Source organism: Camarhynchus parvulus, chromosome 6, assembly GCF_901933205.1.
Source record: "Camarhynchus parvulus chromosome 6, STF_HiC, whole genome shotgun sequence".
Taxonomy (NCBI): domain Eukaryota; kingdom Metazoa; phylum Chordata; class Aves; order Passeriformes; family Thraupidae; genus Camarhynchus; species Camarhynchus parvulus.
This window is the reverse complement of record NC_044576.1, coordinates 33,041,053-33,068,229: the sequence shown is the minus strand read 5'-3', so window position 1 is coordinate 33,068,229 and position 27,177 is coordinate 33,041,053. Positions and strand designations below refer to the sequence as shown.

General features: G+C 43.8%; 1 protein-coding gene across 3 annotated transcripts in view; it reads right to left on the bottom strand.

Moving 5' to 3' along the window:
- Nucleotides 1–27,177, bottom strand: part of DOCK1 (dedicator of cytokinesis 1) — a 271,608-nt gene that overhangs the window by 52,556 nt on the left and 191,875 nt on the right. For all 3 annotated transcript variants that reach the window (XM_030951476.1, XM_030951475.1, XM_030951477.1), the window contains exons 30-37: nucleotides 25,098–25,176; nucleotides 24,532–24,632; nucleotides 21,642–21,700; nucleotides 15,354–15,502; nucleotides 8,739–8,824; nucleotides 8,395–8,551; nucleotides 4,859–4,899; nucleotides 3,441–3,531 (exon numbers count right to left, since the gene is read on the bottom strand). In XM_030951476.1, coding sequence (XP_030807336.1) covers nucleotides 3,441–3,531; nucleotides 4,859–4,899; nucleotides 8,395–8,551; nucleotides 8,739–8,824; nucleotides 15,354–15,502; nucleotides 21,642–21,700; nucleotides 24,532–24,632; nucleotides 25,098–25,176 — 763 coding nt within the window. The remainder of the gene's footprint in view (nucleotides 1–3,440; nucleotides 3,532–4,858; nucleotides 4,900–8,394; nucleotides 8,552–8,738; nucleotides 8,825–15,353; nucleotides 15,503–21,641; nucleotides 21,701–24,531; nucleotides 24,633–25,097; nucleotides 25,177–27,177) is intronic.

Genomic DNA, 27,177 nt, shown 5'->3' with positions numbered 1-27,177 from the left:
TTCTGGAGGTGGCCTCCTCTCCTTGGTGAGTTTGATGAGAGTGACCTTGGCCTGCTGATGGGTACAACCTGCTGGGGACACAATGAACACTTCACTTTGTGTGGGAGAAACCCTGGAGCGCAGAGCCATCAACACAAAGGTGATGCCTCAGGTCTGGCTTTTCTATGTTTCACATTCTGTGCTGCTTTAGTGTGTGGGTCTGGGTTCACATCAGGGGATGGTGAGCTCTGTGCACAGAGCAGGGAGACAAAACAATTCCTGCTCCAGCTGGGCACCAAGGACAAATGATCCAAATCTCAGCCCAAGAGCGCAAACACCGTGGGCTGGAGAGAGAAAAACAAGCAGGGTGGGACTGCAGGGGCTAAAGCTGGAATGGGACAATGAACTGCAAGGTGCAAATGGAGCAGAACTGATCCCAGGGACAGAGCCCGTGCCCGGCCGTGCATTTTGGGGCCATTTTGGTTCATCTTGGGTGCAGCCCTGGCTGGGCTCTTGTGCTGCCCAAGGTGCATCCATGGAGGAGATCCTTGGAATAAATCCCTGCTTTATTCTTTAGCTCTGTCCAGCCTCTGTTCTAGGGCAGCCCTCACAAGGCATCACAGGGAAGGGCTGCAGGCAGGGAAATGAGAAGGTTCTAACTCACTGAGGATTGTGGAGACAGGGAAAGCCAGCCTGTCTGCAATTAGCAGCTCTGGCTGTTCCACCAAATGACTGATGGATCAAGCGTAAGATGTCAATCATAGGGATCATGGAATGGTTTGGATTGGGTTGGAAGGGAGCTTAAAGCTCATCCCATCCCATTCCAACCCACCCCTGCTATGGGCAGGGACACCTTCCTCTCTCCCAGGCTGCTCCAAACCCCATCCAACCTGGCCTTGGACACTGCCAGGGATCCAGGGGCAGCCACAGCTTCTCTGAGCAACTCCCAGATTCATTTCCAGAATTACTGCTACTTTACCTCCTATATATTATTAATTTTTACCCAATCACTTCTTGATTTGGCCAAGATATTTGTGTTGGGGTCATGCAGACACTTCTGACAGCTCTGTTCTGAACTCTGTTTCAGAGCAGCACAAACCTGCTGGAGCTTGCAACGTGATGGAATTTTTTTCAGCATGCTAAGAGCTGCTATCTTCTGTTAGTTTTGAACACCTCCATTTTGACAAAAAGGGTTGAAAACACAACAAAAGTCTCTTTTCTTGAGTGTGCTTCATCAGCTTGCAGTAATTTGGCCTCTCTCCTTCCACAGACAGAGCCTTCTTGCAGATTTAAAGGTGAAATTCTCACCTACTCTCAGTCCTGCCCTCGATGTGATCCCATTAAAATCACTGGGATGAAATATCTGCCCGTGATGAGTGTCATTGAAAATCCTGTCCTGAGGCCTGACAGAGAAACTCAATTGCTCAGTTACACACCCCCAGTGCTGCTGCTCCTCAGGCAACACTGAACTCCTCCCTCCACTCAGGGCTGAGCTAGAGATTGATACACTTTGATAATAGAGTAATTCCAGCCTCTAATGAAATTATACTTACAAACAAACATCCACTCAGGGATGAAAACCTGGGACAAATTCATCCCTGGCATTTGCTATTGATTTGCATGAGAAGGAAAGAAAAATGGCTATTTCCCCCATGGAGTTCTTGCACTGAATCCAAAGGAGCACATTAAGAGAGACACTCACCTGCTCTCTGAACACATCCCCTAAGAAAAGCCACAACTGGCTAAACTCTGATTTGAGGTCACACAAAGTAAATTGTCTAACAAGTCCAGGCCATGCCAGGTGAAGTCTGAGTGAGGTTTTAGGGTATGGTTTATTCCATCATTTATTCAGGAACACAGCCCCCCTGGAAGGGAGTGAATCCTTCATCCTGTCTAAAAGGTTCATCCACATGAAGTGGGCACAGTGCTTTTGCACTCCAGATGAATCTTCGAGATGTTTCCTTGTGTAATAACCCTCTAATGATTTTAAAACACAGTAAATACATTTCAGAGTGTCTTAATTGAAATTGCACATCTACACTCTGCATTTTATTTAGTCTTTTTATGGCTTGGATGCAGTTTACTCAGCTCTGAAGTACGAATAATTCTCAGCGCATCCATCAGAAGGATCTCATTTAACACCTTCCCCTTTTCAACTTTTCAAAATAGATATTTGACACACTTTGCTGGGGATTGCTGAAATTAAAGCCAGGATTGCCAAGAACAGTTGGCTGCTGAGGATGAGCTCCTTTTCCTGGATGAAGAGGGGCACCATGGGTGCAATCACACAATCCCAGCCTGCTGGGGGTGGGAAGGGACCTTAAAGCCCATCTGGTTCCATCCCCTGCCATGGGAAGGGAAACTTTCCCTGCACCAGGAGGCTGCAATACACTGGAATGAGCAGGACATCAAGGGGAAAATGAAATTCTCATTTATTCTGTCCCTGACTCTCTGTCCCTGGGGGGGGCATGTCCTTGAGGGGGGTGGAAAGAGATCCAGCACTCCCTGAGGAAGAAAAATTTCACTGCAGGTTGTGAAATGAGAGGAAGACAAACAGGACTAAATCAAACTCTTCCAAACCCTCTAATTCTTATCACATTGAGATTTTTACTTTTCCCATTAACTGCTTTGCAAAATTAAAACATAAACCCAGGAATTCAGAGATGATTCAGCTGTATTAAATGTGATTTCATGACACAAGTGTCTGCTGGCAAGAGCAGCACCTTCCTAAGTGACAACCAGGAGAACAAAGTGGGTACCTGCTCCCACATTTGTGACATTAGCACATAAAAAAGCTGCATGTCAGAGACAAAATATTCTTTCCAGAATGTTTTCAGGGGATTAATGCTTCTGAAGTACAGCTTCACTCCATTTCTGGCTGGCAGTGGGTAGTGTCAAACATTCAAATGCTTTATCTCAGGCACTTTCTGCAGGTAACATGTTATTTGTGCATATTGCAGGCTACACCAAACACTCCTTGAAGAGGAGCAGTATTGTTGTGCCTCTTCAAATGTGCTATAAAGTGGGTAACACAGCATTAAAATTATATGCACCTTTTAAAGGCATGACCTTGGAGAGAAGGCCATTTGAATCTCTCTGCAATTTTCTCAAATCAGTTACAGCCACCCAAGAGCACTCGAGCAGGGGCTCCAGCACTCCTGGCACAAAAGATCTGTGGAGAGCTCATTTACTAAAATACCTGCTTAGAGGCTTTCACACATTGTACAGTCTGGATATTTGCAGATATTTGGATTTTGTGGGGCTGACTTGACCACATTCCCTTCACTCCAGCTCCAGCTCCACCTCTGCCACGCAGTGCTTTCCTCTGGGCATGAATTCCACGTGCAAAAGGGAACCCAGAGCAGTTCATCAGCTTCAAGTGCAGCTGCTCTGAGTGCCAAGCACCCCCCTGGCTGGCTGCTGCTGGCATTTCCCAGACTTAGGATGTGTTTGGGGTTTACCTTGAGGAGCTTTGCGTGCAGGAGCAAGGTGTAGGCAGCCTCTGTGTAGTTGTCACACTCCTTGTGCAGGTCACACAGCTTGTACAGGTACCTGCCAGCAGCAGAAACAACGGCTCTTAAAAACACTGGGTTCAAGATGTCACTCAATCATTTATTTTGAAGATTACAAGGGTTCAAGTCTATCTTGAAACAAGTAAATATTTGTGGGATTGGTTAAATTTCCTATTTCTGTGTGCAGAGAACATTTAGGATCATTTGCATTTCCATTGTGCTGTTTTTAAGGGACACTCAGGGAATCATGGGGTCATTAAGGTTGGAAAAGTCCTCCAAGATCACTGAGTCCAATCTCTGGCTGAACACCACGAGAATGACTTGTGGAGAGTAATAAATCCAATCCAGATGTTGTGCAAGACAGAACACTTTTACAGTTCAGCTATGAGGACAGGAATAAGTTTCATTCTTTACCTTCAATATCATCACACCTCACTCAATTCTCTTTATTTGTTTGATGATTTTTACACTGACAATTAAAAAAAAAATCCCCACAAAACTATTAAAATTGTATTTTGAAAAAGCCAGTGAAAATCCTTTCAAGTTTGATATTCACGAGTTTGTTAGCAGAAATGGGAGAATTTGGCTGGGGGGTTGACAGTGAGAGGCAATTTGTCTTTATAGAGATGCTGAACAGGGCAGACCTAAATAATAACAAATCACTTGATGTGTTTGTCCCCAGTTATCAATCCTGCCATTCCCTATTCTTTTTGCAAACTTCTAAAAGACCAATTAAAACCATTTAAACAACAGGAAGAGAGCTGACAAGTGAAAACTCTTCCAAAAAGATAACAAGCACCTGAGAATGAATAATGAGTCACATTTGGATACCTAAAATAGCATTACAAACACAAACTTCATCATTTGAGCACAACACTCGGCCAAAGCACAAATGGGGAGCTGTGAACCCTGAGGTTTGCACAAAGCACAATATTTCCATGTTTACTTGGTCTGAAAAGAGACTTTATAAGCTTTAAGTTTAAAATAAGTGTCAGTCAGGTATTATTTAACAGTTGCTTTTTATTCCAAGTCACATATTTTGTACCTCACCAGGAGGCAACATCATTTCTTTGCTCAGCTTATTTGTTTTCTTTACCAGCAGAAGAATTCTGGCTCCTGAGTATTTCAGGGCTCATTGTAATGGAACTGAAGGACTTGGAGAAAGGGGACACAGATAATCTCCTGACTTCCACTTCCAGCACTCTGTTCTCAGTGCAGATAAGCTTTTGAATCACTTCAGGTTCAGCCAAGGTGTGATTTTTCATTACTCCTCTCCTCCAGCCCCCAAGTGACTGCTTAATATGAACTTAATTTCCCCAATTACAGAGCCTGTGTCAGGCAGTTTGTCACCAGTCATGTTTACAAACCTTATGTACATCTCTTCCCTCTCGATCTCCTTGTAGAAATTCTGAAAAACAACATAATTTGGTTACAAAGTCTTTGATTTCACACTTTGGAATGTACACAGAACACGCTCCAAATTAAAAATTCATAATTGCGTAACGTCAGCCTCCAAACTGCAAAATGAAATTTGCCTCCAGTGATGGAACACAAGTTATTTAACGCAGAAAATCAAATGCTGGGATGTTTCATGTTGCAATGTTTTAGGGCTTCTGCCTCATTGCAAAGGTTAAGAACTTGCAAGAACAATACTGCCAGAAATTTGCTGCTGGCATTTGCAAGTCACACATCATTAACCATTTTCAGCTGAAAATTTTCCAACATACAACAAACCCAAAATTTTTAGGCAACAGTTGTTCTGTGGATTGAAAACTCTGAACCTTAGTCCACAATACATCATCTGCTCTTGGATTCTAAGTTTCCTTGGAAATACAAAGTCAGATTAGTGTTATTTGTCTGGTTTCATATGTCACACATTAGCATCACTCTCCTCTGAGTGCCTCCAGCCTTGAGATAAACTGGTTAACAGTGCAAATATTGTAAATGCAAAATATGATAACTGGGGAGACATTCAAGGCATTTCTGAATCTGATTTCAAGTTTAAAATGTACCTAAGAAATTTAGGTACATTAAAATGTACCTCCAAAATTTAAAATGTACCTAAGAAAACAAAATACCAAGAAAGTCCTTCTTCACTGAAATAAATATATTTCAATGCTAAATTAAAGAAGTTTGAGGAGGCACTAAAAGAGCACAGACCCAGTACTAAAAGAGGGATAAATCCAACACGAAAGTGATCCCTTAGAAAAGAACTGGAATGGATGACAGAATCCACATTTCAGAGAGGAATGATGGGTTATTCCAGGGGTATTTCAGTTGATATAACTGCTTATTAGTTTTGGGTTCCATTCAGAAAACAAACTGCCAAGGCCACCACTGCCCCATGTCCTCAAGTGCCACATCCACATGGATTTTAAATCCCTCCAGGGATGGGGACTCCACCTGGGCAGCTGTGTCAGGCCTGGATAAACCTTTCCATGAGGAAATTGTTCCCAAAATCCACCCTGAGGCTCCTCTGGCCCAGCCTGAGGCCGTTCCCTCTGCTCCTGTCCCTGTTCCCTGGAGCAGAGCCCGGCCCCCCCGGCTGTGCCCTCCTGGCAGGAGCTGTGCAGAGCCACAAGGGCCCCTGAGCCTCCTTTGCTCCAGGTGAGCCCCTGCCCAGCTCCCTCAGCCTCTCCTGGGGCTCCAGTCCCTTCCCAGCAGCACTGGCTTAAGTGGAGATCAAATCCTCCCAGTTAAACCACTGTCAGTGCAGACAAATTTAATCCCAGGAAAAGCTTGGGATCAATAAAGTCCCAATTAGGAACTCTGTGAGACCTCACGTGGGAATTGTGCTCAGTTTCAGTCGCGGGTTGGATTTTTGCAAAGGCATGAATTTCACTTCAGGTACCTGGAGAATGATGAAAAGGCTGAGTGGGCCCTGGAGGGAAAACGGGAGTGTAAAATCAAGCTCAGGTTTGAAATCACGGCGACTGAAAGCGACGGAAAATTCCGCCCTGTGCCGCTTCCCGGGATTCCAGCAGCTCCATAGGGCTGTGCTTTGTGTCTCACAGTGACTGCACCTGACAGCAGCAAATCACCCACAACATCTATCATCTGCAAATGCCTCCAAATTCAGCTGCCCAAAGCCAGCAGCAGGAGATGCTGCTGGGAGACACCCGGAGAGAACAAACCCCCAAGGGCTCCTCGGCTTCCCCATGGGGATGGCGAGAATTCCTGGGAGGAGGCTCTGAGTGCTCTCATGAAGGGAAGGAGAAACAAATTCACCTTCCCAAGGGAATTTTCCCGGTTTGACCCAGTGTGTGGTGACTGTGATGTGCTGTTTCCCATCCTGCTTGGAGACCTGGCAGGATTTTCCAGCAGGGCTCTGCTCAGGAGGACGCCGTGACCTTTCTGCAGGCAGCCCAACAGCACTTGCTGCATCACCAGCCTGTGACAACTCTCCAAGTCCCTCCTCTTCGCCCATTTCCCAAACATTCTGATGCTTTCTGATGTGCAGAGAAGAAAAACAAACTAAAAATAAACGCCCAATTTCGGATTTGATGCCTCCATCTCCTTTCCTGCTCCAGTGGGCACCGTTTTGCTCATGGCTGATGAGATGGGGCGGTGTAAATGCTGCACTGCACGAGGCCAGGACTGCATTAGATGCAAAATAAAAAACCTAAAAACTACATTATATGCAAAAAGGAAAAAAAAAAAAGCTGCAAACTATTTACTCTGCTCTTTCCTGAACAAAATCCATCAGCCAGATCACATAAATGATAAACACTGGCTGTGCCTCATGTATTTAAGCAAAATCAAAGCGTTGATGATGATATGGGGAGGAAAGTTTGGAATTCTCAGTGGCAAACAGTGGAAACATCAAATTTAGTTCATGTTACTTTGGGGTCTCTGAAAGTTATTTTTCATGGGTGCTGATTTTTGGGTTGTAAAATCTCATTTTCTAAATCTCCACCAAAAACCACGATGTGTGTGAGTACAATTGGAACAATTATTGCTTCCAACTCCAGCCCAAATAGACCAAGATTTGTGTATGGGGTGGACACTCCAAAATTCCAGGACCAAAGAGGAGGAAATTTCCCATCAGCGAGGAAAACAAGCCAAGCTTTTCCTGCTGTGAATCAAATAGTACCTCCAATTCCTATTTATTCAAAATAATTTGAATAAAGGGGCTGAGCAAGAGCAGAATATAAATGGGATTGCAAATCCATGGGAATTTTGGGAGTAAATGGCAGAGAACTCCGACATTTTGTATGTCAAGTGGTTTTCAGCACAGAGTTGTTTATACACCAATTGTAAATGTCAATGAACAGGCCGTGTAACATTTCTCCTTAAATCTTTCTGTAGAAACAATTAAAGAAGGGATAATCCATGTTTTCACAGATTTGCCTTCACCAAAATAGGAAAAAACATAGGGAAAAAATGAAAGCATTCTAAATTTCCCCAAGAATCCCAACAAATACTCTGCTTGACATAAGCCCTTTGCTAAAGATGCAGGATTCTGAGGGCAATGGGGGTCTGGGTGATTTTAGGGTGATTCTGTAGTGGTTTTATGGTAGTTTTGTGGTGATTTTTGGGTGATTTTATGACCATTTTGTGGGGATTTTTGGTGGTTTTGTGGTAGTTTTGTGGTGGTTTTAGGGTGATTTTGTGGTGATTACACAGTGGTTTTGTGGTGATTACGCAGTGGTTTTGTGGTGATTTTATGGTGGTTTCATAGCAAATTTGTGGCGATTTTGTGGTGATTTTGCAGTGATTTCTGGTGATTCTGTAGTGGTTTCACAGCGAATTTGTGGCAATTTTGTGGCAATTTTGTGGTGATTTTGCAGTGATTCTGTAGTGGTTTCACAGCGAATTTGTGGAAATTTTGTGGTGATTTTGCAGTGATTCGCGGTGATTCGTGGTGATTTTGTGGTGATTTTGTGGTGGTTTTGTTGCTCACCAGCACGTTGACGGTGCAGCTCATGCGGTTCTCCTTGTTCTCATCATGCATGATGGTCCTGTAGTCCAGCAGCCTCTCCATCAGCCTCACCACCAGCTTCACAAAGGTCTCCCCACTCTTGGCCAGGTATTTGTGCTTCCTGCAGTGCTCCAAGAGACTGAAAAACCAATTAAGTTCGCCTTGTTAATCACACGCAGAGAAAAACCTTGACTCAGGTGCAGTTTTAAATATTGCGCATCGTTAACAGATTTTAATTATTTCTGGGCTACAAAGTTCATTGTAGTCTAATTGCTCTCTCTCCTGACTTCCTCGTGACATAAATTTTGCTGCTGATCAACACTTACATTTTGTCAAATAACACTTTGTACTGCTCATCTCCACGGCCTCCTTCCACTTCGTGATCCAGTTTGGTGATGATCTCGTTTTCGAACTGTAATTAACCAAAGCAAGCGTAAATAATCAGCTAGCAAATATTTCACTTTATTACTGTAGCCTCAATGCCTCACAGATTGGTTGGGTGCCTCGGTGAGACGTTTAGCCCCTGCTTTAAAGCCTGATTGACTTTTAGAGTTTGCAGTCTCTGGTTTTTTAGACTCTCCACGACGATCTCCTGCCCTACAAGGACTTCTTTGGTTCAAGGAATCATTGGTCGTGCTGTTAAATGAAGTGTAAATATTTGCATTATGGAAAACTAAAGAAGGAGATTAATGACAGGAATTGAGGGCAGGGAGAAAGGAGAGACAGAATGTCCTCAGCAGCAGAACTGAACACAAAAATGCTGGAAGCTCTCAGAGAGGAGAGGCAACACCTGAGGCTGGATGACCCTGCTGGGTGCACCCCCAGCATCCCTGACACCCCTTTTTAGCACACAGACACTGAATGCAGGACACAACCTGATGAAGCTGTTAATAAACCCTGCAGAAGGGAAGGGAGTCAAACAACTCCAGAATAATTTTATTTGGGCAACACTAAAAGGATGCAAACCTAAGTGGTCAACAGAATATGTTTTAAATGCAACCTGGGTAATTCCCTGGATTTTTTATGATTACAGAGGGTTTTAGCTCTCGCTGCTAGGAATGGATGTGAACTGTTACTGGAGGAAGGCTCACTCCAGGCCTGCTGCTCTGCCATGAATCAGTGAAGTCACCTAATTCCTAATTCTTCATTAAATAAGCACAGACAGCCACAGGATTAAAGACAGAGATCTCAGCAGGAGAGGCTGGGCAAGCTGGGAGCCCCTGGCAGGGGAATGGGAGCCCAGTGCTCCCAGCAGCAGTTGGGTGACAGAACACTTGTCACCAGGTTTTTTCACTGTCACTTGCTTAAGCCACCCCCAAGGATGCTGAGGATAAGTAAAGGGCCCCTGCACAAGAGCAAAGAGTACCAACATTTTATAAATGTCAAGAGATGTACTTTGCATCTGCAGGTGATATTAACAGCACATAATGTACCTGTGGAGAAAGAATGGATTGTCTGGATCATTAAAATATTCTGGGATGGAAGGGACCCGCAGGGATCATCCTGTGCAGCTCCTGGCCCTGCACTGGCACCCCAAAAACGCCACTGAGGGCATTGTCCAAAGGCTCCTGGAGCTCTGGCAGCCTCAGGGCTGTGCCCATTAACTGGGGAGCCTGGGCAGTGCCAGCACCCTCTGGGGATGAACCTTTCCTGAAATCCAACCTAAACCTCCCCCTGACACAGCTCCAGCTGCTCACTCAGGTCCTGCCCGGGTCACAGAGAATACAATGAATCCATTACGAAAATAAGGGCAGGAAGATGAGAAAAGGCAGGATAATGCAAATCCACCCCCTCCCAGAGCCATACATGCTCCCACAGTACCAGAGAGCTGAGTAAAACACTGAAACAACACAATGATGAAACAGAGAAGTCACAAAAATCCTGTTCCCTAATGAGCCCAGAATAAAATTGACTTTCTAACCCAACGTGGAAAATGACACTTGCTGCCAGCCCCAGCCCTGTAGGCGATGTATTTTTTAGGAAGAGATTACTCAGATAGAGAAGAGCAATTACATTTGTCATGCAGGATCTCTAGGATCTTGCCACTATCAGTTTTACTTAAACCTCTGTAAATCCATGCTTTGTTGGGCCATTTCCCCTAACAGCCTCTTGGGCTGAACAGAGCCACACTTGTGGCATTTTGGGGGTTTTTAGGATTATTAACAATATCTTTGCTCTTCAGTCACTCCTGGTATTTCTCATGGAGTCGCTGTGATGCCGATCATCTGTGCCAAATGAATAAATGTTATTTAACATCAGTTACAATTCCTTCTGTGCTCTTTCCATGGAGGAAGGTTTTAGCAATACCAGCTGAGGTTTATGGAGCTTTGGAGGTTTATCACTCCCCATGATGGGAGCAGGAATGTGACCCTGGAGCTGCACAAGCCAATGGCTCTGGGACACTGCATCTGGCATCTGCTGATAAACTCCACTTTTCCTTTTCTCCCTCTTTCTTTTTTTTCCCTAATGCACTGAGTTTTTATAAATGCATTACATTTAATTTAATGCATAAATAAGCCTGCAATTATTGTGATGGGATTTAGTCTCAAATGAAGAAATGCCAAATCTCCAATGTTTCCATTGGAGCCAGTGCCACTTGCTGAGGCTCTTTCTGGAGCTTAGGGGGAATATCTGCACCATCAATGAGCCACACTCACATCCTCCTGCTGACACTGAAAGCTCGAGGGGTGATACCAGGAAGATTACAGGACATTTTTATCCACATTCCCTCGCAGCTGATCAAGATCTCAGCCTCTCTTCAGGATGAGAGTTTGAACTTGAGCAAAGAGCACCTCCTCTGTCTGTGACAATCTCCCACCTGGAGCAAATAAATCAGGGTGAGCCATCTCATGTCAACTCAACTGATCACTTCTGGGCTTGGGTTTACCTCAAGGAAGGCTGAATTTGTAGCACTGGCTGACAAGTTAATTTTGCTGTAGATGAGGAGGACTTCCAGCCCTCCAAGCTGCTATAAATTCATTTTGATGTGGGCTAATAATAATTTGCCATATAAAATTCAAGTGACAGATCACACCAGCAGAAATTAGTCCTATCACAGAAATGACACCCAAGTACAGCAAAACTTTGCTCAGAGGTTTCTCTGGAAGTTGGTGGTTATTCCCAAAGGTTTCATCTGTTTTCTTTCCTACTTTTCCACAGCATTCCAGCTGGGAAACAGATGTGGAGCCATTCAAAATGATGGGATCACCCTGGAGGCCACTGCATGACCCTTCTCCCTTGCTCCCCAGGTGGAGTCAGAGAGGATTACTGATGTTTTCCAAAAGGCCAGAAACAAAACAAAAAAAACTTACACATTTACACTCCAACTGTGGGTAATTACAAATATTCCAATCCTTTGTGAGGGATTAGTTATTTGAATGTTCAGTGGGATCACAGGAACTGGAAGAGTCATTTACTTGTGTCCTGCCTGCAAATCCACAGCACAGGCAAAGGGAGGTTAACCCAGGGCTCAGAAGTGGCAAAAAACCTGAATAAGGAATGATGGGTTCTGAAAACCAAGAGAGATTCTGATGAACTGGGGGTAACTTCTGACTAGGGGGAATTAAATCCATCTGAAATTCACCAATAACCAGCACGTGAAAACCAAAATGCTGGTGTGACTGTTTGGTGGTACTGAGATTTGTTGTTAAATGTAAGAAATGGGCTCAGCTCCAAACAAGCAGAACATAGTACCAGCAGTGACACAGGTCCAGAAAAGGTGAGTTACAATTCATGCCAAGAGTGCTGGTAGGAAATGAGGGATGAAGGCACAGCTGGGAGCACCAGGCACCGACAGCAGGAGCTTTCCATGCTCCAGGTTCCACATTCCAGCTGAGGGGCTGTTTCACCTGAAGCTTTCCCTGCTGTTGGCACCACAGGATCCATCCCACTCACCTGAGCAGGCCCTGAACAATCAAACCAATTCTCTTTCATCACTCCTGTGGCTCTGACAAATTCCCTTTGATCCAGAGGCTCTGCTCCTGATACCAGCCAAGGGAGAAGCCAAGGGGAGGAGGAGGTGTTCCCTTCCACAGGGAAGCTTCAGTCCCACACTGTTTTTAGGATGGGATTCCTGCTTTGAGGCACAGGCTACTTTGAAGTCTTATAAAGGCTTCAAAGCACCTTCAGAGGGAGAGCACAAAATGGGCAACTCCAGCTTTTAATTCAGTCGGCCTTAATAGAGTTCTCTAAAAACAAGGGGTATTTATCTTGTTCTGTCTCTAAATACACTGGGAGAAGAAAAAAAAAAAACTCTTCTGTCTGTTCCTGGTTTTACCAGGCAAACCCAAATCCTCCTGAAATGAAAACCACCACAGGGAAAGCTGCCTGTTTATCACACAAACCATCATAGCATCACAGGCCTGCAAAAAACTGCAGTTCCTCCCCCACGAATCATGAGGTTGATACATCTGCTGGAGAAGTGGAGCCAACCTAAACCCTTGTTGATGTGACTAATAAGGTTAGATAATTGGATTTCTGGCAGATTAGTTAAACAGCAGCCAACCATGCCATTTGGAAGTTCTCTCTGGAAGCAGTGCTGGACCAGGATAATTGGTACTTGCATATAAAGGATATAAAGCAGCACATTACATCGACCCATTAAGCATCAAAGCTTGCCTAGGTACTGGTAATATTAAAAAAAAAATAGATTTTATCTATTTTTATCACTTCAACACAAAAGAGACAAAAAAATGACTGAGGAATCTACAGACCAGGCATCCCCACTTCAGTTCCTGAGGAAACCACAGAGCAAGATCTCATGGAAGGTTTTTCCAGGTACACAAAGGGCAAGAAAATGACTGGAAAAAACCAATTTGCCAAGCTGAACTTTAAAAAGTGTTCTCTTCAGTGGAGCCTAAATATGTCCTGGATTGCAGCAGCAAGAGCATGGCCAGAGCAGCAAGAGGACCCTGGCTAGAATTCCATGTCTGGCTCTGATCCACCAGCTGAGAGACCCTGGCAAGCTGGAGATGGTCTAAAGGAGGGCAGAGTGCTGCAGAACCTGCAATGCTTGAAGGAATTGGGCTTGCTCAGCCCAGAGAAAATCCAACTCAAACATTCCAACACCTAAAGGTGCACAGAGAGGAGATGGAAGCAGAAACAGGCACAAGCTGACCCAAGGAAATTCCATCAGGAAATAAAAAGCAGAAAGTCTAAATCATAGAATCCTGGAATGGTTGGGGTTGGAAGGCACCTTGTATCATTCCAAACCCCCTGCCACAGGCAAGGACACCTTCCAAAGGCCACGAGTAAACACTGGAATAGCTCACCCAGAGAAATGCTCAGAGAACCCTCCCTGGAGATACTCTAAACTGAGCTTCAGGTGGTCCCAGATAACCCAGCCTAATGCCCAGATTAATTCCAGAGGTCCCATCCAGCCCAGACTTTCCTTCAACCCTCTGCTTTTCCCCTCCTTCATTCCCCAAAGGCCAACCAGAGATACTCAGCAAACTCAGAAGTGCATGATCAATGGACAGATTGATTATTCCTTGTAGGATGTGGCTGGCTCTTCCAAACCCATGGAAAAGGGTTTTTTTTCCTCTGCACCTGTCCTGTCAATGCTACATCCATAAAGAAGCTACACTGCCACAGGAAATATTATGTCAAGTACAACCACAGACATCTCTGACTTAAGGATGAGGCATTTTTCTTAAAAGGCAAAAAAACTCCCTAAGTGAAATATTTAAGACATTCATTTATTAAAATCAGCCAACTATTCCACACAAAGCTGGTTTCCTTCTGTCAGGAAAATTGAGGGCCATAAATTTAGCTATAAAGTCCCCCTCGGATTTTTCATGATCTATATAATTGTACAAATAAAAAATGACAAGCAACAAAAGAGAGCATCTGACAGGAAGCTGTTTAAATGGCATCCCAGTGAGCATTTCAATCTTTACAGTAGCACTGGAGTCAAACATGAGAAAAAATGATTATGCAGTAATTGGATGAAGCCAAAACACAGTTCACAACCTCTCCACACACCATCCAGCACAAAACAAATCAAAGCAATAAAGCTGATGCCATTTCCCTTGCTTAAGTCTCACCATGCAGATTTTCATTTACTCTGCCTACAGATTTATTAAGAGCTGCTTCTCAATAGCAGTTCACAAGGAAAGTATGGAAAAGGATAAGGATTTTCATCCAAGAAAGAAAACTGCCAATAGAAAGGGGAAAAAGCAAACAACACATGTCAAGCTTTATTGCAAAATTCACAAGGTCACATCCTGAACTGACAGAATCTCACAGTGGGAAGGAGCTCCACTGGCTTAGTCCAAACCCTGCCTGGCCTAACTAGTCTTAAACTCAATCCATAAGCAAAGTTTCCAGGGAAGCAATGTCAGATGAATGATATCAGGAAACTTTCTCTCACTCCACCTGTCTTTCAAAAGTTGAAGCTATCAGGAAAAGATGGTGTGTGTGTATTCAAGGGCTCCCCTCAGCAGGTTCAAATCAAATAGAATAAAAATGCTCCATTATTACTTGAGATTTTGCAGTGCCTGTAGAGCAAGAAGCAGCACTGACAATGCTGGATTGCTTTTTTCCTCTTCAAAATCCATAAAATGGTAAGGAAAATCAGAATTATAAGAGAGAAGAGATGATAAATCCTTACAGGTTACACTTTTGCCACATTATCAGGCTTTCTTTATGTCCAATTTATCTCAGGAACAAATTCCTTGTGTGAGTCACAGTGACAATTTAAGACATCTGTCTTTGCTCCTGTGCCATAACTGAAGGTTTCATTTACTACATGCAAATTTCTCCTTCAATAACCACTTCAAACCAACAGATAAAAACTGCACAGCCCCTCAGGAGTTGTAGGAAATAAGCAAATCCATAATTATATTATTCCTTAGAAAAATGAGAAATAACAAAACTCCTTATGTTTTGTCAAAGAACAGCCAAATCCTCCTCACTTGAAATGTCTGCAGCTCTGTGCTTACCCTCTGGAAGCTCCTGGTGGAGTGGAATTCACACTGCATCATGTCAAAGAAGATGGGGATGGTGGCTTTCCGCAGCTCCGTTTCTGGGATCAGGGTCATTTCCAGGATAGGCCCCACCATTTCTGGGATGAACTTGATTTTATGCTGACCTTTAGGAGAAAAGATGCATTTCAGAGTGAACAACCCCTGGCTTTGTAAAAGCTATATTAATATACTTATGGAGCATAACAAACCATGTTTTAACATTTGGCTCTACTGAAACACTTTTTTATTATTCTTATTTATTTGATGATGATGATCACCACCATTACATTTATTATTAATAAATTATTATTATTATTATCATCATCATCATCATCATTAATTATTAACCACAGGAGAGGAGGTATTGTCTAAATCCAGATCAAGAGGAGTAGTTGAATCAGTCGTCAAGCTGGGACTCGCCGCATTTCCCACTACATATTTTCACACCCAAATTTCCAGGTTTTATTTTAAAACACAATGTGTGGCTGGCAGGGAGGGAGGCTAAAAGGCACATCACTTGTATTAACTTATTTAGACTCCTGTGTGAACAAAATGTTCTCGGTGTCAGTCTATCAAAGTGTCACCACGAGTGCAGCCTAACAGAGCCTCGAGACATGAAAGCACAGCTCAGCCAGCCCACAATATGTCTCCTTTCCTCGGAGCTGAGCTGCCTGCAAAACGTGATTGCAGATTTAGCTTCCCAAGAGGAAGCTGCTCCTCCCCCCATCCTGACTCTGCTCCACACAGGGAAGGGAAATTAAAGCCTAGCAGGAGCGTGGCACCTGATAAATACTGGAAAAAAGAGCAGGTTACTGTTTACATTATTGGCTAAATGGATGCAGAGCGTGTGTGCTGCAAATTATCTGGTGAGTAAGTCCATGGAAAAATCATCAGGATGGCTGGAGTTGGGAGTGACATTGAAGTTCATCCAATTCCACCCCTGCCATGCATGGACACCTTCCACTACCGCAGGTGGCTCCAGCCTGGCCTTGGACACTCCAGGGGCAGCCAGAGCCGCTCTGGGCACCCTGTGCTGGTGTCCCATCACCTCACTGTACCATGGTGCTGCCCTGAGAGCTCCAGGCAGAAGTTTAGGAAACACAAACACATTTCTCCAGCAGCAACAGGCTGGGATCCACTGGGAGCTCAGGACACAACTGGAGATGTTCCTCACAAACTCCCTCTTAGGGATGTTTACACCCAGGTTCAAACACTGTTTCTATGCCCAGTATCATGCTTCAGACCAGGTTCTTTGGAGTCCAGTCCTCAGTTCCCTCCAGCTCTCAAACTCCTGCTTCCTACTGCAGTTACCATTGGTACAGGACACAAACAGATTTCAACTCATTTTTATTCCACTGCACTATACCACTGTGACAGTAACCAGTGAAGTCTTTAATTGGTAGTTTCACTTTGACCAGAACTAACATAAATCTCTACAAATGTAATCAAGATAAATCCTTTACCACCAAAACACGATCCTTTTTTTAGCAGATATAATTGAAGTCCCTTGATTTGGCAAACTCCTGAATCCTATTAGCATTAGCAATCAGATCAGGGCAAATTAATACTCAAGGAAAATGGTGACTTTGGGTGCTGCTGCAGTGCTGGGGGCTGCTCAGGAATATCAAGGCCTAAAGCTTCCCTCAGTCTCCTACAAGGATGATTACACTGGATCTCTCAGGTGACAGATTTCTTATGTTATGCCTGAGGAGTGTCAGAGTCAAGACTGCAGAAAACAAATAACGGTGACAAAAGTTGTTCATCACTGCGAGTTCTCCCCGTGCCACAGAGGGTTTTCCATTGCCTCAAGCACAGGAATTCCCTTTGAACTCGAGATGTGAACAATCCACACAAGATTAGAATCTTTGATGAGATGATGATCTGTTTGCAGCTCTGGGAGAAGCCCCTGGGGCGGGATGTCTGTCCCACATGCATCAGTGGTGCCACACATGGGTTTGCTGTGACAGAGTGATCCTGGGAGATGTTGGGCCACTAAAGGAGCAAAGCAGGAAGGGAAATAATCCTCCCCTGGCCCCCCAGGGCATCCATGCCCCTGTCTGGTAAACAACCCAGCAAGGAATTCACCTTTTTCCTCCCCGCCGGAATGTGGGAACTCCCACACAGACACTCCAAATGTGACAAGTCTGGGAGAAAATTGAGGAGTCTCTTCTGAAAACCAACTTGTGCGGCTGCTTTAGGAACCACATGCAAAAAAAGCCCCCTTTGAACCTGCAAAACCTTCCCCTGGCAGCACCTTGTGCCTGGCCATGGGACACGCTCACACAGCAGGAAGGGACCTCACCACAAGCCAAACCCAAGGTGCTCTCCTTGCTGGATAACGTGTGATTCTCGTTCCCCAGATTCTTCCCAATTCAGCCTGGGCCACAAAAGCCTGTGAGTAATTTGCCAGCAGCCTCCCCTGTGCCCTGGGCAGGCTGGGAACACGCCTGACTAATCCAGAGAGGGTTATGTGCAATGACTTCTATTTATGTAACACCCGAAGTTCAGGGCTATTTTTAACCCTGGCCTTCCCTCCAACCACAGCGAGGGCCCTGTCAAGACACCTTTGGTGACGTCAAGCCCTGGCAGGGATGGTGGCACTCAGAGGAGGACACCAGCAACCATTCCCCTTCACCTTGAGGAGCTCCTCTCCTCCATCTCCCCCCAGCTGGCTCAGACGTCACCAACACCTCCGAGCTGCCTCTCCCTGGCCACCTTTCCCACCAGGATGTCACCTGAAATGTCACTGCAACTCCTCTGCCACGCAACTGTGGGTGCCACCAACCACTGCACCCTATTCTGCACAGGTTCTGTTTGCTGAATTGCATCACAAAACCCTCTCCAGTGTGTGGTTTTTGAGTTCCTGCATCTCCAAGATAGGCCACAGCCTGTCTGTTGCTTTTTTGATGCTTTAATGTCTCAGCAAAGTTTAAGAAGCCTCACTTTCAACAAAACACTGACTCAAAGTAACACATTTTAAAGTTCAGGTTGTGGTACGGAAGGAAAAAAGCCTCTAAAGTGCTGTTCTGCACTATAAATGTTCTTTTATTTTTTTTTCTGCTCATAAAAATAGGAAGGTGTGATTATTGAGGCCTCCCCTGCATCAGAAACAGGCAGCCAAGTGAAAACTTTAAGAATTCTTATTTTACTATTGAATTTCAGAAAAAAAAAATATACTTTTAAATGTGCATTATAGCTGGAGGACTGCCTTGCTCCCAGCTGGGGAATTTTAACTCAGCAGGCATTGTGTGTTAATCATGGTATTTAGAAACAAAACCTGATGAGACAAAACATTCATTTTTGAGGCTTTTCTATACCCTTTAATCCATAAATCAGAAGTCAGGATGGTTTGGTTTCATCACATCTCAATGGCACAGGCATAAAAAACTTGTGCTCAAGAATTCCAGAATACCAGCCCTTCACTTCTGATTTAGCTTCTGAACATACACATGAATAATTTGATTAATGCAGTGCAGCTTCCAAGATAAAAGTGTCAGGCACCCCCCAATCGATTCCCATGCAGTGAGAAGTTGGAATTCCCTCTTACTTGATGCTGTGACACAGATGAGATTGGTGAGGGGCCAGAAGTGAAACATAATCCATGAGTTTAACATGGACTCTGTGTGTGACAAAGATGAGGAAAATCAAGGTGCTGCTCAGGAGAAGCACAAAGGCTGCCTTAGACTGAGATCCTGCCTCACATTTACCTTTCTTTCCCAGCTCTTCTTGGGAAGAGCAGCAATTTCCTCACTCCCTCCACATGTGGGATTTTGGCATTAATGATCCCACTAATGGATCTTGGAGAATCACAAATATTAGAGCTTGAGGAGGTCACAAAGGGATCTCACCTGGATAATCTCCATTTATAAAAAATCCATTAAAAAGAAAAGGCTTTCATGACAGCACAGAAAGAAATATTGAAGAAAACACTACCCCTTGAGCCAATCGATTCCCAAAACTGCAGGGGAAATTATTATCCTTGTTAATGGTGAGAAACTGAACCCTGGAGCAACTAAATAACCTGTAAAGAGCAGCCAGTGACAGCAGCAGTAGTGAAAGGCACAAGGCACTCCACAAAGCCCAGCCTGGATAAAACAACCCCAGCCAACACCAGCTGGATGGAAAAGTCTGCGTCAAACTTTCTACTTTCAGTCCACTAAATTCTGGGAAAAGTTTAAAAATCCATAAGAATCCAAAGAGGCCAGAAATATTAGTGAGGAGAAAAGGTGGCTCAGGGAGCTGGGCAGGGGCTCACCTGGAGCAAAGGAGGCTCAGGGGCCCTTGTGGCTCTGCACAGCTCCTGCCAGGAGGGCACAGCCGGGGGGGTCGGGCTGTGCTCCAGGGACCAGGGACAGGAGCAGAGGGAACGGCCTCAGGCTGGGCCAGGGCAGCTCAGGGTGGGTATTGGGGAAAATTCCTCCATGGAAAGGTTTATCCAGGCCTGGCACAGCTGCCCAGGGCAGTGCTGGAGTCCCCAGCCTTAAAGGGATTCAAAATCCATGTGGATGTGGTGGCACCTGGGGACATGGGGCAGTGGTGGCCTTGGCAGGGCTGGGCTCGACCTTTTCACAGAATCACAGAATGACCAGGTTGGAAGAGACCTTCAAGATCATCGAGTCCAACCCATCCCCAACCCCTCAGCTGAACCCTGGCACCCAGTGCCACATCCAGGCTTTGTTAAACACACCCAGGGATGGGGACTCCACCACCTCCCCGGGCAGCCATTCCAGAACTTTATCACCCTTTCTGTGAAAAAACTTTTCCTGCTATCCAACCTGTATTTCCCTTGAGGCTGTGTGCTCTGGCTGTGTCAGTGCTGCTGGAGAAAGAGCCCAGCCCCAGCTGAGCACAGGCACCTTTCAGGAGCTGTGAGAGCGATGAGGGCAGCCCTGAGTCTCCTTTTCTCCAGGCTGAGCACCCCCAGCTCCCTCAGGGGCTCCTCTCAGGGTTTGTGTTCCCAGCCCCTCTGGATGTGCTCAGTGTCCCAAGGTCCTTCCCAACCTGACGGGCCAGAGCTGGGCACAGCACTCCAGGTGTGACCTCAGACCTTACCAATTACCAACCCTTCCAACCTCACCAATTCCATGGCTCCAGGACTGTGGGGCTGGAGGAGGGATGGATTTGGCTAATTGCTCACCAGAGGCTGCCAGCAGCCCACGCTGGCTGATGCAGCAGCAGGCACGACACTGATTTTATTACCTGCCTGTCAAGTCACATCTCAGCCGTGCACTAAGCTCTAATCTGTTCTCCAGACACTTAATTCACCGAAGATGCTTCTAATAAAAGTGAACTCAGCTGCTCTCTGAAGCCTTTTCTCATCATTCCAGCAGATAGGATGCAAATTCTGCGATATCAAATACTTATGAACCCTTGGCACTCTCTTCTCTTAGAAATGCTGAGGTTTTTCAACTCCCAGCAACAACAGCTCAGCCAGAGATAGAAGTGAAGTGGCAAACGCTTTATTTCTGATCATTTAAGGAAGTTTTGATAAAACTCAGAAGACCTGAAGTGTCTGTGCTGTTAAGCTCAGGAAGATGAAATCTGGCAGACGAGTACACTGAGGTCACAGTAAATACTGAGCTTCTCATGAAATTCAATCCCTGTACAGGCAAATTATACCCAGGGAGCAGCCCAGGCTGGAGAGAGGCAAAGCTGCCTCACTTACCCACGAGCCCCAGGGAGCTCCAACTTTCCAAGCTTTCCTGAGTCACTGAGGCTGCCAGACAAGGCTGAAAAGCAGAGTTTATGCAGAATTCCAGGCTGAGGTACTGAGAGCCCTTGGACATATCCATTGTGCTACAGTTCCAGGTACTGCATCCTCAAGTGAGTAAATATAAATATGTGTGTATATGGATATTTTTAAGGGGAAAAAAACCCCATTGAATAGGTATCACCATAACAATGGCTTTGTGTTCAGAAGAGGCTGAAACCCACAAAAAACACAGACAAATATTAACAAGAGTGATGTGCCTACCCAGATGGTGAATTACAAGTGCAGAGGTGGCTTGATTTCTTAAATGATCTGATTTTTAAAAGCTTTCTGCAAGCATTCTTTTGTTTCAAGAGAAAGCAAATTCATTTTAGAGAGTCATGGGATGGTTTGGGCTGGAAGGGACAACAAAGACGTCTCATTCCATGGGCAGGGACACCTTCCATAGAGCAGGCTGCTCCAAGTCCCATCCAACCTAGCACTGAATTTTTCCAGGAATATCCCTCTAAATGGTTTTCTGGGAACACTGAAGGGAACATGCTTAGGGCACTTACCCAGGTTGTACCACATGTCCCTGATCTCAAACCCAATCTGCCTCCTCATGTCCCCGTACCTTGAAAAGGAAAACAAAAACAGCATTAAAACAAAAGAAATCTAAGACCCACAAGCAGATAAATCTCATTTCCAAATCAGATTCACAGCCTTCAAAAAGGGAAAAAACTCCAGAACAGGTTCTCAAATGGACCCACACTACTGAGATTACCTGGCTACCCCCACCAGCTCAGCAATGCTTCTGCCAACATCAAAATTTGGGGAAAAAAGGTTTCCAGCCTCAGCAATTCCAACATTCCATGGTCCCAGGAAGAGATGGGAGCCCACCCACCCTGAAGTTGGTGCACCAACACCTCCCATGTCCCAGCAGGGTCATTTTCCAGCCCCCTCCCTCTGCTCAGGAAAGCTTTAATGAGTGGAAATCATCCCAAAGCCTTCATTAGCGATGGGATCAGAACCCTAACGAGCTCCAAGGACGCATTTGCTACATGGAATATGTGCAAGTTAAAGATCATTACTTAAATCACAAGATGAGCCAAACTGGAATATCTGGCAACTTGTAGGATTTCTGGGGGATAATAGTGAGACACCCAGTCATTAATATGGATTAAAGGGAATCTTCTGCATCATTAAGAATCCGCTATTATCTAATGCTTAAATGCAATGTTTAGCCAAACCTACAAATTACAATAATTAAATTTTAATGATTAAATATTTGATGTTTTAATTGAAATATGTACTTAAAAAGATGGGTGAGTGTGATATTGAATTAACTGATTAATTACATCCCTTTTGATACAGAAGTGCCTTCACACAGCAATGAAAGTGCCTCCAGACCATGCATTTATTGAATCTCAAATTTATTGTCTTGATTCCTGTCTCCAAAACCTGATTAAACTGAAAATAACAATTTGCAAATTCATTATGAACAAAGATTTACAATTTTGCAAACTTTATTAAGCAACCACTTCAAACGACTTAATTTATTTACTTATATTAGCAGTGAGAAATGCCTGTTGATTCCTTGAATTTCTTCAGTGAGATAAACTGCTCTGTTTATTATAAAAAGCACTCCAAGAAGATTTGTGCCTGCAGTTCTAATTCTGATAAAGAGGAATTATCAGTCCACAAATGTATTTGACAGCAATTTCCAGCCCAATTCCAGCTCAGCTTTTGGCTCTTTGTTAGGTCAGGAGTCTGAGCTGGACTAAAATGCTCTTGTAGGTTCTCATTAACACTGGGCAGAGAGAGCAAAGGGATTCTAAATTCAATTAAATAAAATTTACCTGAAAAACCATCTCAATTTCTTAAATAAAATATACCTGCCTTTACAACACCAGCTCAATTTCCTTAAATAAAATACACCTGGCTCTGCAACACCAGCTCAATTTCCTTAAAAAACCTTTCTCTATAATGTTATTTATGGTATTTATAGCGCAAGCCCCAAACTCTGAGCTCTGCTTGACACCACTTTTCCACTGAACTTGTAAATATTCCTGTTTCATCAAGGAAGCCCCACGAGTCCCAGGCAGAGCAGATCCTAAAGCGCTTTAAAATTCTCTTTCAAGGCTCAGGTAGAGCAGAGCTTCCAAAGGAAACACCTCAAAACTCAGGAAGGAGCGGTGGAGTTTGCAGGGAAAACTTGGCTTCCATAAAAAGGGATGGGATGTGGAGCCCTTCCTGAATTTTCTGGTCAAAACCCAAAAGTCACACGAGCAAAAAGCCTTTAAAACCAAAACACTGCAGCAGTGCTGAACTGTCCCCAGTCCCCCTGGGAATTCCCTTATCATAAGAGACAGAAAGGCCTGGATTGGGAAGGTGAAGGGATACAAAATGCATTTTCTCTCTCTAGACAGACACATTTTATTTAATGTACACACCAGAAGCCTGAGCTGTGCTCGTTCAGGGAATCACAGCTTAGAATTTCCCCATTTTTGTGACCTCACCAACCGTGGGAACACCTGGCTTTTCCAGCTGCTCTTCCCAAATAGAAAAAGAATCCACACACTCTGTCTGAAATCACAACACTGGCTCTTTTCAGAGCTTGGTGTTTAGTTAAGTAATAATAAAGTCATTACTGTGGAACATCAATAAAAGGCAGGAGAAATATCAACAGGACAAGGGGAAAACGGCCTCAAGTTGTGCCGGGGGAGGTTAAATGGAGAGTTGGGGAAAATTCCTCACTCAGAGGGTGGGCAGGCATTGGAATTGGTTGGTCAGGTGGAGTTTCCCACCCCTGGAGGGATTTAACAGCTGCAAGGATGTGGCACTGGGGGACCTGGGGCAGTGGCGGCCTTGGACTCCATGATCTTAGAGGCTTTTCCACCCCTAATCACTCTGTTTAAACAGAAACTCCACGTCCCACTCTCATTTCCAGGCTTTTTCCCCTTTTGACAGCTTTCCTTTGCTGTGGGACTCTGACTGGCAGTGGGGTGGCTGGGGGCAGGGAATGATCCCCCAGAAGGAGGAAATGGCTGCACCCACCCCAACCCATCCTTCAGGGACAGCCCAGGCTGGAGCACCAAAATCCCCTCTCAACCAAGTCAGGGATGAACAATAAAGAGCAGAAAATGCTCTTAAAATGAGATTAGAAGAAGCACAAAGCTGAAGTGCTTTCAAAATGCAGTTTTATAACATGTGAACATGAGAATCTTGACTTTCTGAGCATCCTGCAGCAGCAAACACTGAATTCATCGCTAATGAATGGTGAAACTCAGATCTCCATGCCAGGGCAGAAACACACACAACACTCGATTCATGTTTTTCAACCCAACCTTTCATTATCCCCTGATTGCATCTCAATTTGAATAGATTTAGCAAAGAAATTAAACTGAAATTATGGCAATAGACCTCGAGTTCTTGGCCATGATTTAGATGACGAGCAGGACTTACTTGTTAAGGATTTTTGCTCTTTTAGCACTTGAAAAATTCTCCAGTTGTAAAGATTCTTGTGTGAGAAAAGCAACAGCCAGGTGGAAATAGTTGTTCCAGAGCTGAAAGCCCCCAAAATGACAAGAAGAAATTCCATTAATTCTCTGAAGTGTTTCTCTACACACCTACAAAACAACTTAAAAGTCTCTAAATTATGCACATAAATATTTAAAGGAGAAAAGAACAGACACCACAGAGATGGTGTTTCTTGATAAATTCTTAATACAGCTCCTCGTTGCCTTTATGTTTCCAACAAATATTTCCCAGCTACAAACCCCAATTCTTTGTGTTTTGATGATTCAGGCAGAATCCCAAGCCAAAGCCTGCTGTGATTCTGTGATTCTGTGACAAGACCCACAAGTCAGGAACGGATCACAACACCTGCTAAGCCTGGAATGATTTAACTGGGATAACTGGGGTTCACAGGCATGAATAAACCATGAATAAACCCACCAAAACTACACAGGACAGACATTTATTACATTAATATCATTTATTCCATTCAAACTTAAAGAGTTTTTTCTTACCTGTAACTCAAAGTTGGTTTGATCAAGGAATTTTTTGTTTAGCATATCTGCATACTGATTAATTGCTCGCAGGAAGACTCTGAAAGATCAAGAGAAAATTACATAATTACACACTTCTGGGGTACCTTTGTATATTTGGCATCCCAATTAGACACAAAATCTGAGTCTGTCTGGAAAGTGAAATTTGAGGCTGATACTTGAAAAGCAGTGTGATCTCACCACTGGTAAGTGTACAGAATTCTATGCAGATGTTCTCCAAATTAATCAAGTAAATTAGCATATGCAGAAACAGGGGAGTGTTTGGGATAAAATCACTTGTCTTTAAAATATCTTTTCATAATCAAGAGATCATTAAAAATTCAGTTTATTAGCACTATATAGACAGAAATTTTTAAAGTTACAGTGTTGTGTCTAAGCCAGACGTGCAACTGGTTGTACTTTAAGGTCAAGAAAAACACGTTTTTAAACACATGAGGCAAAAAAACCCCCTGCACTTATGGCACAACAGAAATGCTGCTGAAGGACAGTCTTTAGAACATTGTTCACTGCTCTGTTTCCAAAATGCTAATTCAGTACCCACTGTAGCTTATCGAGTTTCTAAAACACCTCTTAAATTGCAAAAGGAGTTGGCCTGACAGGCTTGAAAGAGAAAACCAAATGGCACAGGAGAAGTAGGGCACTACATATTCATGGTGCTGAAAAATAAACTGATTATTCCTTGGTAGCCTGATCTCCATTTTCAAAACAAACATGAGATTCCTCCTGCAAACTCCAAACTTATGCTGTGCAGCTGCCAGCTAATGCCCAGACAAACGAGCTGCTCCTCGGAGCAGGCTGGGGAGAGATTTGTGTCACCTCAGAGTCCCCAAAAATGATGAAAACCCCTCCTGACATGTTCTGGGTTTGCTTTTTCCCCACCCCAAAACCCATATTGAAAAAGAAAGTTCACTACTGCAAATAAAAATATTATTTTCCTTCACGCTGGCCAATTAAAAACAAAAAAAAAGGCAGAATTATTTAAAATGAACCAGCTAGAAAGGGTTCGTACTGAATTTCAGATACTTAGCAATTTCTCCTGAAAAAAAAACCTAATATTTAGCTGAAAGTTTGGTATCCAAGAGAAAAGAAGCCTCCAGATAATCTAACATGATGGAAACAGACATAATTTATAAATATTTATATATTTATATATGGGCAATATGTTGCCAGGCGATTATTTATGAACATATTGATGTATTTATATAAATATATCAATATGTACACACAATCATAAATATTTCAATATGTACATAAATGTATCAGGATGCTAGGAGAGTTTATTTATTTATATATTGAAATAAATTAATAAAGGGAAAAATTTGATGCTACTGGGATGTATCTGTATTGTAAGTTCAGATCATCCCCATGGCAGAATTATAGAGGAGAAAGAAAGCATCTAAATGGGAAAACTAAAATTAAATTTAGAAAGAAAAACAGAAAAATAATTCAAATATGAAAGTATTTTTAAGATATAAGCAAATATACATAAAAAATATATATACAGGTGTGTTTCATAATATTATTATTTATAACTAAGAAGACAGAGACATCTCTGCACTCACACCCAGCACAACCAAGGAAGAATTTCAGCCCTTCAGTGTCTTTGTCAGTGTTTTGGGCAAGCACTTCATTAAGAGATTTTATAAATGAACTGAATCCAGCACACAAATGAACACCATGCACTGCTCCAAAATATATGGATTGGAGATCTGTGATTCAATTACTGAGCTGTAGCACAAACTAAGACTGAAATCGAGCTTATCTGTGTGATCACACAATCACCAGCTTTATCCCCTCCTTAGCCCTGCTTTGCCTTGTGCTTTTGAAAGCTGATAACACCAGGAGATCTGCAAATCTTCCCCCAAAATTAACAATTTAACGTGGTGCAGGGGCCATCCCAGGCTGCTTCCTCATGGACATAAAACTGGTTCCAACTCAGGCAGGATTGTGCCTCCAGCTTAATGATGCTGCTTTAGGACATCACTGGAATGTATTCAATCTGCTCCATCTAATTAAGCTTTGGCACAATCTCATTACTTCA